A 13,794-nucleotide genomic window follows, 5' to 3' on the forward strand; every position below is an offset into this window, starting at 1 on the left:
TTAACTTGGGTCGGTTAGTGGCTCTGAGTAGAGGGATGTGTTAGATGGTGGGTGCAGGTCGGGTTTGGGGTCAGTGGGTCTGGGTCAGACACGGGTCCTTTTAATTGGAACCATGTAGACTCTACCCTAAGTTAAACATTGACCGTTTCATTAGTATGTGTTATGAAAAAAACTATTATATTTTTGTAAAAACATTATTAAACATAAGACATTAATAGAAAATTAGACTTACTTGTTTGCAGTAATAACGAACTTCCAAAACCATATAACATATCACTTCCTTGGTAAGCTGATAACTGAATTGTATACAGATTCCCAGGTGTCAAACCTTCAATCAGTGTTTGATTAGCAGACCCTATCCAGCTGACAGATGGAGATCCGGTAACATTAATTACGAAAGATATATTATGTTCATCTGTCGACATCCAAGCTAATGCAACCGAATCAGTGAATACATTTGTATAGTTGAGAGTATCTGATACTATGGATGAGAAAATGGAACCTTTTTTAATAACATTGAACGCACAAGATGTTATCAATACAAGCACAGGCATTCCTGTTTTAATATAACTGTTAACATTAATATTAGGGTTCAGATTGCTTTTACAAAATATGATTCATGTTTTTAGTTTCCCTATAGCAACTCGTTAAGCCAGATTGCTAACTTTAAAATGTGATATATCAGTTGATACATGGTTCGGCTACAACATCTACTAAGTATGCTTCCAGAGCTTTACTAAAGTTTGTCACAAAGCAACTGTTCCGTTGGATATGTTAATTACTAGTACTACTCGGATGCTCCTGGCAATCCTGGGGCTGCTTCTGCTTGAGGCAGCAGCCCCAATGTCAGCACCACTTTTCTGCTCCACACTTGAAACATCAGCGTTGGAGCGGGACAAAGGGGACCACATAGCTTGTGCAATGAGTGCAATAGCACTCTCTGTACTAGTAGAGCCTTTTTGCCGCTGCTTGTAAATGGTTGCTCATCTTGCCTCATGGCAGAAGTGGCTCTGCTCCTGTGAGATGCATGTACTAGTGTATTAAAAGAACAATATGTTTCACAGCACATTCCAGATTCTTTTCATCATTCACATCAGTGCCAGCATACAGTGTTAGGGTCCTCGCACATACATGTAAAAACATAGTCAGTATCATGATTAGCTCAATCTCAGTTTTGCTTGATCACCATTTTTCTGTGATAATATAATAGTAATAGAATACCTTGTAACTGATGGTAACACGACCCACCATAAATCCAGGTCATTGGGGAAATTGGGGTTCATGCTAAGCATTGTTTTTAAATTATGGAAAACCCTTTTTCCTGAAATTCATAAACATTCCAGATAATTGGCTTCATAGCTGCTAATAAAACAAGAATACTTACACAAGAATAATACTGTTCTTCTTTTCCCTTGAATACCATTTCCAGCGACTGCAAAGATCCTTATTTTGTGGAGCTCTCCAATAGGCAGAGAATAGAAACTCAAGAAAGGTGATGTTGTGTTAAAAAATTGAGGTGGATTTATCATGACTTCAGCCATATAATAACTATAATTGCCTTGAGAGAGCTGCCAGTTTACAGTTAACACATTCGCATTCAACTTTAACACATCGTTCACAATTATGCTTGCAGGTTCTGAGAACAAAGGAAGTAACACAAACTTGAGTTAAAGTGGCATTAAGTGACATTCAATAGTTTATTAAAACATGATAAATGGGTTTAATTTCAAATGCAAGAGCAAGTAAAAAGCACTAAAACAAATGCAAAATTTAGAGCATAATGATGTAATTTACAAGGATATTTGCACCCTCTCACATTTCTATTAAATTGCAGCCCATGCCAATTTACTTGTCCAACTTGCTCTGGTGAATTTAATGCAAGCAGATTATTTTATGCAAGGGAACCCCAGAATTTCAGAATGCCCTTAGCAGATTACATTAATACACACAACTGATTTGCGCCAAGTGCTAATGCTGTTATAAACAGCACAAGTCGGAAGTGATGCAGTTTCTAACACAAATAGTGGAAACATTGCTTGTGCCACAACTTGAGCTTGATTTACCAACACAGACACAAATTAGCATCCATATTGATAAATAGTTTGCAGACGCATCTCAGATAATTAACCAGTTTTACTACAAATTAGTAAAATATTACTGATTTCAATTTATGGTAAATCCATTGTTGCCTTTATCTTACACTATATTATTATTGAAGCTCACTATAGATCCTGAGTTCTTCCTGTCTGTGTTACAGATGAGTTGTGGGTAAGGCCTAATGTTTATTAACCAAAACAGTAGGAGGGCATCTAGGACATCCACTAAGCTGTTGTCTGCCCACCAACAAGATGGTGACTGAATGGCATCTAAATACAAGGTACTGAATGTTACTGTCTCTTCTAAAAAGTCTGGTAAACAGCCAGCATGTATTGTAATGGCTGAATGGTACTAGTAAATTTGATCAATAAAGTTAGCATACAATATATTATTTTAAGGTGCATTACTTCTATGAAAAGCATGTATGGCAAATTATTTTTTTTCTTCTTCTTTTTTAATCTCTCTTGACACTATGGGGCCTATTTAAAATTTAAGATTGTTTGTGCACAAGCAATCTTAAGACTGTTGGCACACAGGCTGAAGACTCCAGCTCTTGTAAGCCTGTATTCGCGTATTTGGGCTGACCTCAGCTCCAACTCCCTGTGTCTGAGAGCACACAGGCTGATCAGATTCAAATCAGCGGAGCAGGGAAACTGAGCAGATCTGCTTTTCACAGCCTGCAAAAATATGCAGGCTGACAACAGCCGGATCATGTAGGGTTTGTTGCTTAAAAAAACCTCTGCCATCTTAATCATTTTGCCCAAACAGGCTTTTGGAATTAATAGAAATGTTGTTGCCTAAAAACACCTTATACACATCAATAATTACATATGCAGGCTCGTGCTTTAGAATTTTTTTTTTATAGTTTGTACTCTATTATCCATTGACATCTATGTCTTTTTATATATTCTACCCAAGGAGATCACATTTTTCAGATTTTATATTGGTATATTTAATTGCTGTAATTAGTAATCTCTTCAATATTTTTTTCTAAAAAAAATTCTTACTTGTTCGATACATTTCTGTTTTTTGGAACAAATGCTAAGGCTGCTTGCAATATTTGTAACGGGATTAGTATGCATATCTAAGTGGAGGGTTTAAAAAGGCATGTACCTATTGCCAAAATACCTTTTACGTATATAATGTAAAGTATGGTCCATGAGGCAATGAGCAAAGTATAGATTATAAGTACATTATTATTATAAGACATCTTTAATGTACTTACCTGTAAATGTAGAATTCTCTTTTTTCGTGCTGTTCATGTTACCAACTGTGTCAAAGACTGTAAATGTGTAATAATTTCCAGGTATCAGCTGATCCACAAGAGAATAATTTGTATTCACTGTCAGTTCCTTTGATGGAGTTCCCTGTACTTGGATGATATAGGAACTGATATTTCCTAATGGAATAGCCCAGCTTAAAGACACCGAAGTGGTTGTTACATTGTCTATGATCAAGCTTGTAATTACAGAAGGAACTGGAAGACAAAAGCCCCATGCATGTTAGTACATATTGAGCAAGTTGTCTGCTCTCTCTATATCTAATTAGGCAGATAGGTACATCCATTAAAAGTATTGCAACATGGTTGTTACATTGTCTATGATCAAGCTTGTAATTACAGAAGGAACTGGAAGACAAAAGCCCCATGCATGTTAGTACATATTGAGCAAGTTGTCTGCTCTCTCTATATCTAATTAGGCAGATAGGTACATCCATTAAAAGTATTGCAACATGGTTGTTACATTGTCTATGATCAAGCTTGTAATTACAGAAGGAACTGGAAGACAAAAGCCCCATGCATGTTAGTACATATTGAGCAAGTTGTCTGCTCTCTCTATATCTAATTAGGCAGATAGGTACATCCATTAAAAGTATTGCAACATATTCCCACACTGAAACATTTGTCTAGTCTAGTGACTGGTTAAAAAATTGAGGAAACTTCACAAACAATTCCAATTAGACCGCACTTACTGAATTGGCCAGTGTATCATCAGGTGCACGTCATGTGGCCTGTTCATCAAGGCTCCATTATTACGTTAATTCTCTCCCAGTAAACAGCACTCCAGTTTCAATAAAACTTTTTGTATGTGGGACAGCAGCATGAAAATACAACGTTTTGAGTGGCACTCCACTCTTTGTCAAGCATAAAAACACACATCACCACCTGATCTTAAATACAATGTATCACAGTGCCCCCTAGTGTCATGACATGTTTACATAACAAACTTTTAGTGTTTAAAAATCAACAACTTTCCATATGTATCCAAATAACTTCCAGTAGTACTTATCTTTTCAATATGATTTTTTTATGTGCGAGGGATGAAAGGAATCAAATCACAGTATTGTATTCCTGTTGGTTTGTTTACTGCGATTTGATTCCTTTCATCCCTCGCACATAAAAAAATCTTTACCTAGATCTCAAGTGATGAGAGTAAAACGCATCGTTCAAAATGAACAGCAACAAGCGGATAGAGTAGAGAAAATGAAGGATAAATTCAGAATGAGAGGCTATCCATCTAAAATCCTTTATGGAATAGATAGGGTAACTGAAAGGGAATTAGTAAATAGTGAACACAAAACAGAGCGAATTCCGAAAAGAATACCATTTGTTAACCAACATAATGTATTGAGTGGAGAAATCTCTAAAATAGTCAGGAAGGAATGGAGTTTATTAACTAGGAGTTTTCCAGACAAAATGATATTTCGAACTCCACCGGTGATGTCCTATTCAAAGGCAGAAACAATAGGAACCAAATTGGTAAGGGCAGACTTGGGTTCATCGCCAAAATATGTACAGACCCATTTAAAAAACCCTAAAAATGGAACTTTTCCATGTTGTGGATGTAGTCATTGTAGTAATGTATTGAAAGGAGAATGGATATATCATCCTCTACAAGACACCCGTATTCCCATCAGGGGCTTTTTTACTTGTATATCCACATATGTTGTTTACAGTGTTAAATGCTCCTGTGGGAAAACATATGTGGGAAAAACAGTTCGTTGTTTAAGGGATAGACTTACTGAGAATAAGTCAGCTATTAGGAATAAATTGAACCAGCCTGTTGCGAAACATTTCAATGAAAGTGGTCACACTATTAGTCAGTTACGCTTCCAAGTTTTGGATACAGTCCCGAGAAGGAGACGTGGGGGTAACAGGGACAAAGAACCATTACGTAAGGAAGCTCAGTGGATTAGGAGGCTGGGGACCTTATCCCCACATGGCCTGAACCATGAGTATGATCTGAATCCATTTTTATTGAAATAGTTTTTAATTTGAAATTGATCTTATCTATTTATAGGTTATTACATGGACATTTGTATTCGCTTCCTGGGAGTGGGATATAACTACAATAATCTTCAGTGATTTTGTGATATGATATTTGATGGATACATTGAAAGATAAGTACTACTGGAAGTTATTTGGATACATATGGAAAGTTGTTGATTTTTAAACACTAAAAGTATGTTATGTAAACATGTCATGACACTAGGGGGCACTGTGATACATTGTATTTAAGGTCAGGTGGTGATGTGTGTTTTTATGCTTGACAAAGAGTGGAGTGCCACTCAAAACTTTGTATTTTCATGCTGCTGTCCCACATACAATAAAGACGGTTTTATTGAAACTGGAGTGCTGTCTACTGGGAGAGAATTAAAAAATTGAGGAGGGAAGTGGACAATTATAAGTTCAACAGAGGACTTAGAAGGACATTTTTAGGTATAGTTACTAGACCTTTACTTACCAGTAAATGTGGAATTCTCTATTTTTGTGCCATTCATGTTCCCAGCTGTGGTAAAGACCACAAATGTATAATAATTTCCAGGTGTCAACTCATCCACAAGGGAAGAATTTGTATTCACTATCAGTTCCTTTGATGGAGTCCCTTGTACTTGGATGATATAAGAACTGATATTTCCTACTGGAGTAGCCCAGCTTAGAGACACTGAAGTGGTTGTTACATTGTCTATGACCAAGCTTGCAATTACAGAAGGAACTGGAAGACAAATGACCCATACATTTTAGTACATACTGAGCATTTTATTTGGTCTATATTATCCAAGGTAACATCTAATAAGTGATGTCTTCAGTTATAAATGGAGCTTAGTGATGTAATTTCTGTCACATGACTCACTAAAAATTATGTATGAAACTCCTCGGCGACTTATAATATCCTTATATTTTACAACAGGTTGTACTCTATTCAATATACACACACACACAAACACACAAAATTAGTCAGATAGAAACATTTGTAAGTCTAGAGACAAGTGAAGTTAAATACTGAGGAGGGAAGTGGAGAAATATAAGTTCAACTGAGGACTTAGAAGGAAATTTTTAAGTATAGTTACTAGAACTTTGCTTACCAATAAATGTGGAAATTTTGGTTTTTGTGCCATTCATGTTCCCAGCTGTGGCAAAGACCACAAATGTATAATAATTTCCAGGTGTCAACTCATCCACAAGGGAAGAATTTGTATTTACTATCAGTTCCTTTGATGGAGTCCCTTGTACTTGGATTATATAAGAACTGATATTTCCTAATGGAATAGCCCATCTTAGAGACATCAAAGTGGTTGTTACATTGTCTATGATCAAGCTTGTAATTACGGAAGGAACTGGAAGACAAAAGCCCCATGCATTTTAGTACATATTTAGCATGTTCTCTGCTCTCTCTATATATCATTAGGCAGATAGATACATCCATTCCAAGTATTATAACATATTCCCACACTGAAACATTTGTAAGTCTAGTGACTGGTTACAAAATTGAGGAGAGAAGTGGAGGGATATAAGTTCAACTGAGGACTTAGAAGAACATGTTTAGGTATAGTTACTAGACCTTTACTTACCAGTAAATGTTGAATTTTCGGTTGTTGTACCATTCATGTTCCCAGCTGTGGCAAAGACCACAAATGTATAATCATTTCCAGGTGTCAACTCATCCACAAGGGAAGAATTTGTATTTACTATCAGTTCCTTTGATGGAGTCCCTTGTACTTGGATGATATAAGAACTGATATTTCCTACTGGAGTAGCCCAGCTTAGAGACACTGAAGTGGTTGTTACATTGTCTATGACCAAGCTTGCAATTACAGAAGGAACTGGAAGACAAATGACCATACATTTTAGTACATACTGAGCATTTTATTTGGTCTATATTATCCAAGGTAACATCTGCTAAGTGATGTCATCAGTTATAAATGGAGCTTAGTGATGTAATTTCTGTCACATGACTCACTAAAAATTATGTATGAAACTCCTCGGCGACTTATAATATCCTTATATTTTACAACAGGTTGTACTCTATTCAATATACACACACACACAAACACACAAAATTAGGCAGATAGAAACATTTGTAAGTCTAGAGACAAGTGACGTTAAATACTGAGGAGGGAAGTGGAGAAATATAAGTTCAACTGAGGACTTAGAAGGACATTTTTAAGTATAGTTACTAGACCTTTGCTTACCAATAAATGTGGAAATTACGGTTTCTGTGCCATTCATGTTCCCAGCTGTGGCAAAGACAACAAATGTATAATAATTTCCAGGTGTCAACTCATCCACAAGGGAAGAATTTGTATTTACTATCAGTTCCTTTGATGGAGTCCCTTGTACTTGGATGATATAAGAACTGATATTTCCTACTGGAATAGCCCAGCTTAGAGACACTGAAGTGGTTGTTACATTGTCTATGACCAAGCTTGCAATTACAGAAGGAACTGGAAGACAAATGATCCATACATTTTAGTACATACTGAGCATTTTATTTGCTCTATATTTTCCAAGGTAACATCTGCTAAGTGATGTCATCAGTTATAAATGGAGCATAGTGATGCAATTTCTGTCACATGACTCACTAAAGCTTATGTATGAAACTCCAATATACACACTACACAAAAACACACAAAATTAGGCAGATAGAAACATTTGTAAGTCTAGAGACAAGTGACGTTAAATACTGAGGAGGGAAGTGGAGAAATATAAGTTCAACTGAGGACTTAGAAGGACATTTTTAGGTATAGTTACTAGACCTTTGCTTACCAATAAATGTGGAGATTTCGGTTTTTGTGCCATTCATTTTCCCAGCTGTGGCAAAGACCACAAATGTATAATAATTTCCAGGTGTCAACTCATCCACAAATGAAGAATTTGTATTCACTATCAGTTCCTTTGATGGGGTCCCTTGTACTTGGATGATATAAGAACTGATATTTCCTACTGGAGTAGCCCAGCTTAGAGACACTGAAGTGGTTGTTACATTGTCTATGACCAAGCTTGCAATTACAGAAGGAACTGGAAGACAAATGACCCATACATTTTAGTACATACTGAGCATTTTATTTGGTCTATATTATCCAAGGTAACATCTAATAAGTGATGTCTTCAGTTGTAAATGGAGCTTAGTGATGTAATTTCTGTCACATGACTCACTAAAAATTATGTATGAAACTCCTCGGCGACTTATAATATCCTTATATTTTACAACAGGTTGTACTCTATTCAATATACACACACACACAAACACACAAAATTAGTCAGATAGAAACATTTGTAAGTCTAGAGACAAGTGAAGTTAAATACTGAGGAGGGAAGTGGAGAAATATAAGTTCAACTGAGGACTTAGAAGGAAATTTTTAAGTATAGTTACTAGAACTTTGCTTACCAATAAATGTGGAAATTTTGGTTTTTGTGCCATTCATGTTCCCAGCTGTGGCAAAGACCACAAATGTATAATAATTTCCAGGTGTCAACTCATCCACAAGGGAAGAATTTGTATTTACTATCAGTTCCTTTGATGGAGTCCCTTGTACTTGGATTATATAAGAACTGATATTTCCTAATGGAATAGCCCAGCTTAGAGACATCGAAGTGGTTGTTACATTGTCTATGATCAAGCTTGTAATTACGGAAGGAACTGGAAGACAAAAGCCCCATGCATTTTAGTACATATTTAGCATGTTCTCTGCTCTCTCTATATATCATTAGGCAGATAGATACATCCATTCCAAGTATTATAACATATTCCCACACTGAAACATTTGTAAGTCTAGTGACTGGTTACAAAATTGAGGAGAGAAGTGGAGGGAAATAAGTTCAACTGAGGACTTAGAAGAACATGTTTAGGTATAGTTACTAGACCTTTACTTACCAGTAAATGTTGAATTTTCGGTTGTTGTACCATTTATGTTCCCAGCTGTGGCAAAGACCACAAATGTATAATAATTTCCAGGTGTCAACTCATCCACAAATGAAGAATTTGTATTCACTATCAGTTCCTTTGATGGAGTCCCTTGTACTTGGATGATATAAGAACTGATATTTCCTACTGGAGTAGCCCAGCTTAGAGACACTGAAGTGGTTGTTACATTGTCTATGACCAAGTTTGCAATTACAGAAGGAACTGGAAGACAAATGATCCATACATTTTAGTACATACTGAGCATTTTATTTGCTCTATATTTTCCAAGGTAACATCTGCTAAGTGATGTCATCAGTTATAAATGGAGCATAGTGATGTAATTTCTGTCACATGACTCACTAAAGCTTATGTATGAAACTCCAATATACACACTACACAAAAACACACAAAATTAGGCAGATAGAAACATTTGTAAGTCTAGAGACAAGTGACGTTAAATACTGAGGAGGGAAGTGGAGAAATATAAGTTCAACTGAGGACTTAGAAGGACATTTTTAAGTATAGTTACTAGACCTTTGCTTACCAATAAATGTGGAGATTTCGGTTTTTGTGCCATTCATTTTCCCAGCTGTGGCAAAGACAACAAATGTATAATAATTTCCAGGTGTCAACTCATCCACAAGGGAAGAATTTGTATTTGCTATCAGTTCCTTTGATGGAGTCCCTTGTACTTGGATGATATAAGAACTGATATATCCGACTGGAATAGCCCAGCTTAGAGACACTGAAGTGGTTGTTACATTGTCTATGACCAAGCTTGCAATTACAGAAGGAACTGGAAGACAAATGATCCATACATTTTAGTACATACTGAGCATTTTATTTGCTCTATATTTTCCAAGATAACATCTGCTAAGTGATGTCATCAGTTATAAATGGAGCTTAGTGATGTAATTTCTGTCACATGACTCACTAAATATTATGTATGAAACTCCTCGGCGACTTATAATATCCTTATATTTTACAACAGGTGGTACTCTATTCACGATATAAACACACACAAACACACATAAACACATAAAATTAGGCAGATAGAAACATTTGTAAGTCTAGAGACAAGTGACATTAAATACTGAGTAGGGAAGTGGGGAAATATAAGTTCAACTGAGGACTTAGAAGGACATTTTTAAGTATAGTTACTAGACCTTTGCTTACCAATAAATGTGGAATTCTCGGTCTTTGTGCCATTCATGTTCCCAGCTGTGGCAAAGACCATGAATGTATAATAATTTCCAGGTGTCAACTCATCCACAAGGGAAGAATTTGTATTCACTATCAGTTCCTTTGATGGAGTCCCTTGTATTTGGATGATATAGGAACTGATATTTCCTACTGGAGTAGCCCAGGTTAGAGACACTGAAGTGGTTGTTACATTGTCTATGACCAAGCTTATAATTACAGAAGGAACTGGAAGACAAATGATCCATACATTTTAGTACATACTGAGCATTTTATCTGCTCTATATTATCCAAGGTAACATCTGCTAAGTGGTGTCATCAGTTATAAATGGAGCTTAGTGATGCAATTTCTGTCACATGACTCATTAAAGCTTATGTATGAAACTCCTCGGCGACTTATAATATCCTTATATTTTACAACAGGTGGTACTCTATTCATTATATATATTTATATATACACACACACACACACACACACACACACACACACAGTTAGTCATATAGAAGTCTAGAGACAAGTGACATTAACAAATGAGGAGGGAAGTGGGGAAATATAAGTTCAACTGAGGACTTAGAAGGACATTTTTAAGTATAGTTACTAGACCTTTACTTACCAGTAAATGTTGAATTTTCGGTTGTTGTACCATTCATTTTCCCAGCTGTGGCAAAGACCACAAATGTATAATAATTTCCAGGTGTCAATTCATCCACAAGGGAAAAATTTGTATTTACTATCAGTTCCTTTGATGGAGTCCCTTGTATTTGGATGATATAAGAACTGATATTTCCTACTGGAGAAGCCCAGCTTAGAGACATTGACGTGGATGTTACATTGTCTATGACCAAGTTTGCAATTACAGAAGGAACTGGAAGACAAATGACCCATACATTTTAGTACATTCTGAGCATTTTGTCTAATCTATATTATCCAAGGTAACATCTGCTAAGTGATGTCATCAGTTATGAATGGAGCATAGTGATGTAATATCTGTCACATGACTCACTAAAGCTTATGTATGAAACTCCTTGGCGACTTATAATATCCTAATATTTTACAACAGGTGGTACTCTATTCACTATATATATATATATATATATATATATATATATATATATATATATATATATATATATATATATATATATATATATATATATATATATATATATATACATACACACACACACACACACAATTAGGCATATAGAAACATTTGTAAGTCTAGAGACAAGTGACATTAAATACTGAGGACTTAGAAGAACATTTTTAAGTATAGTTACTAGACCTTTACTTACCAGTAAATGTGGAATTCTCGGTTTTCGTGCCATTCATGTTCCCAGCTGTGGCAAAGACCACAAATGTATAATAATTTCCAGGTGTCAACTCATCCACAAGGGAAGAATTTGTATTTGCTATCAGTTCCTTTGATGGAGTCCCTTGTACTTGGATGATATAAGAACTGATATTTCCGACTGGAATAGCCCAGCTTAGAGACACTGAAGTGGTTGTTACATTGTCTATGACCAAGCTTGCAATTACAGAAGGAACTGGAAGACAAATGATCCATACATTTTAGAACATACTGAGCATTTTATTTGCTCTATATTTTCCAAGGTAACATCTGCTAAGTGATGTCATCAGTTATAAATGGAGCTTAGTGATGTAATTTCTGTCACATGACTCACTAAATATTATGTATGAAACTCCTCGGCGACTTATAATATCCTTATATTTTACAACAGGTGGTACTCTATTCACGATATAAACACACACAAACACACATAAACACATAAAATTAGGCAGATAGAAACATTTGTAAGTCTAGAGACAAGTGACATTAAATACTGAGTAGGGAAGTGGGGAAATATAAGTTCAACTGAGGACTTAGAAGGACATTTTTAAGTATAGTTACTAGACCTTTGCTTACCAATAAATGTGGAATTCTCGGTCTTTGTGCCATTCATGTTCCCAGCTGTGGCAAAGACCATGAATGTATAATAATTTCCAGATGTCAACTCATCCACAAGGGAAGAATTTGTATTCACTATCAGTTCCTTTGATGGAGTCCCTTGTATTTGGATGATATAGGAACTGATATTTCCTACTGGAGTAGCCCAGGTTAGAGACACTGAAGTGGTTGTTACATTGTCTATGACCAAGCTTATAATTACAGAAGGAACTGGAAGACAAATGATCCATACATTTTAGTACATACTGAGCATTTTATCTGCTCTATATTATCCAAGGTAACATCTGCTAAGTGATGTCATCAGTTATAAATGGAGCTTAGTGATGCAATTTCTGTCACATGACTCACTAAAGCTTATGTATGAAACTCCTCGGCGACTTATAATATCCTTATATTTTACAACAGGTGGTACTCTATTCATTATATATATATATATATACACACACACACACACACACACACACACACACAGTTAGTCATATAGAAGTCTAGAGACAAGTGACATTAACAAATGAGGAGGGAAGTGGGGAAATATAAGTTCAACTGAGGACTTAGAAGGACATTTTTAAGTATAGTTACTAGACCTTTACTTACCAGTAAATGTTGAATTTTCGGTTGTTGTACCATTCATTTTCCCAGCTGTGGCAAAGACCACAAATGTATAATAATTTCCAGGTGTCAATTCATCCACAAGGGAAAAATTTGTATTTACTATCAGTTCCTTTGATGGAGTCCCTTGTATTTGGATGATATAAGAACTGATATTTCCTACTGGAGAAGCCCAGCTTAGAGACATTGACGTGGATGTTACATTGTCTATGACCAAGTTTGCAATTACAGAAGGAACTGGAAGACAAATGACCCATACATTTTAGTACATTGTGAGCATTTTGTCTAATCTATATTATCCAAGGTAACATCTGCTAAGTTATATTTCCAAACGGAGAAGACCAGCTTAGAGACACAGAGTTGGAGGTGACATTGTTTATGACTATGGTTGCAATTAATGATGGAACTGCAAGATAAAACATATTCCCACACTGAAATATCTGCAAGTCTAATAACTAGTGACATTGAAAAATTTAGAGGAGGGAAGTGGAGGGATATACAGTAGGTGCAACCAAACCATTAATGAACACAGATTATATTTTGATAAGTAAAGGAAAAAAGGACAGTTTGAAGAAATGGTACAGTACTTCAAAATCTATGATCTGGGACTGAGGTTTACACAAGATTTTACAAAGTTTGGCCTGTATTAGTAAAAGTAAAAGGCAGTGTCCTCTGTCCAAACGTAGTACAGAGAACAGCACAGAATTTACAAATAGTGTAGAAATAAATAATTT

General features: G+C 35.8%; 1 protein-coding gene across 12 annotated transcripts in view; it reads right to left on the reverse strand.

Moving 5' to 3' along the window:
• The window catches only part of LOC108718067 (tenascin-X), a 102,962-nt gene that overhangs the window by 64,684 nt on the left and 24,484 nt on the right, over positions 1 to 13,794 (reverse strand). For 4 of the 12 annotated variants that reach the window (XM_041564792.1, XM_041564785.1, XM_041564781.1 and 1 more), the window contains 16 exons: positions 13,046 to 13,297; positions 12,410 to 12,661; positions 11,778 to 12,029; positions 11,096 to 11,347; positions 10,458 to 10,709; positions 9,826 to 10,077; positions 9,252 to 9,503; positions 8,766 to 9,017; positions 8,144 to 8,395; positions 7,570 to 7,821; positions 6,949 to 7,200; positions 6,463 to 6,714; positions 5,841 to 6,092; positions 3,323 to 3,574; positions 1,385 to 1,636; positions 233 to 481 (listed from right to left, as the gene is read on the reverse strand). In XM_041564792.1, the coding sequence (XP_041420726.1) occupies positions 233 to 481; positions 1,385 to 1,636; positions 3,323 to 3,574; positions 5,841 to 6,092; positions 6,463 to 6,714; positions 6,949 to 7,200; positions 7,570 to 7,821; positions 8,144 to 8,395; positions 8,766 to 9,017; positions 9,252 to 9,503; positions 9,826 to 10,077; positions 10,458 to 10,709; positions 11,096 to 11,347; positions 11,778 to 12,029; positions 12,410 to 12,661; positions 13,046 to 13,297 (4,029 nt within the window). The remainder of the gene's footprint in view (positions 1 to 232; positions 482 to 1,384; positions 1,637 to 3,322; positions 3,575 to 5,840; positions 6,093 to 6,462; positions 6,715 to 6,948; positions 7,201 to 7,569; positions 7,822 to 8,143; positions 8,396 to 8,765; positions 9,018 to 9,251; positions 9,504 to 9,825; positions 10,078 to 10,457; positions 10,710 to 11,095; positions 11,348 to 11,777; positions 12,030 to 12,409; positions 12,662 to 13,045; positions 13,298 to 13,794) is intronic. The other 8 variants (XM_041564786.1, XM_041564787.1, XM_041564782.1 and 5 more) reach the window with 8 other exon arrangements.

The sequence above is a fragment of the Xenopus laevis genome, chromosome 5S (assembly GCF_017654675.1).
Source record: "Xenopus laevis strain J_2021 chromosome 5S, Xenopus_laevis_v10.1, whole genome shotgun sequence".
Taxonomy (NCBI): Eukaryota; Metazoa; Chordata; class Amphibia; order Anura; family Pipidae; genus Xenopus; species Xenopus laevis.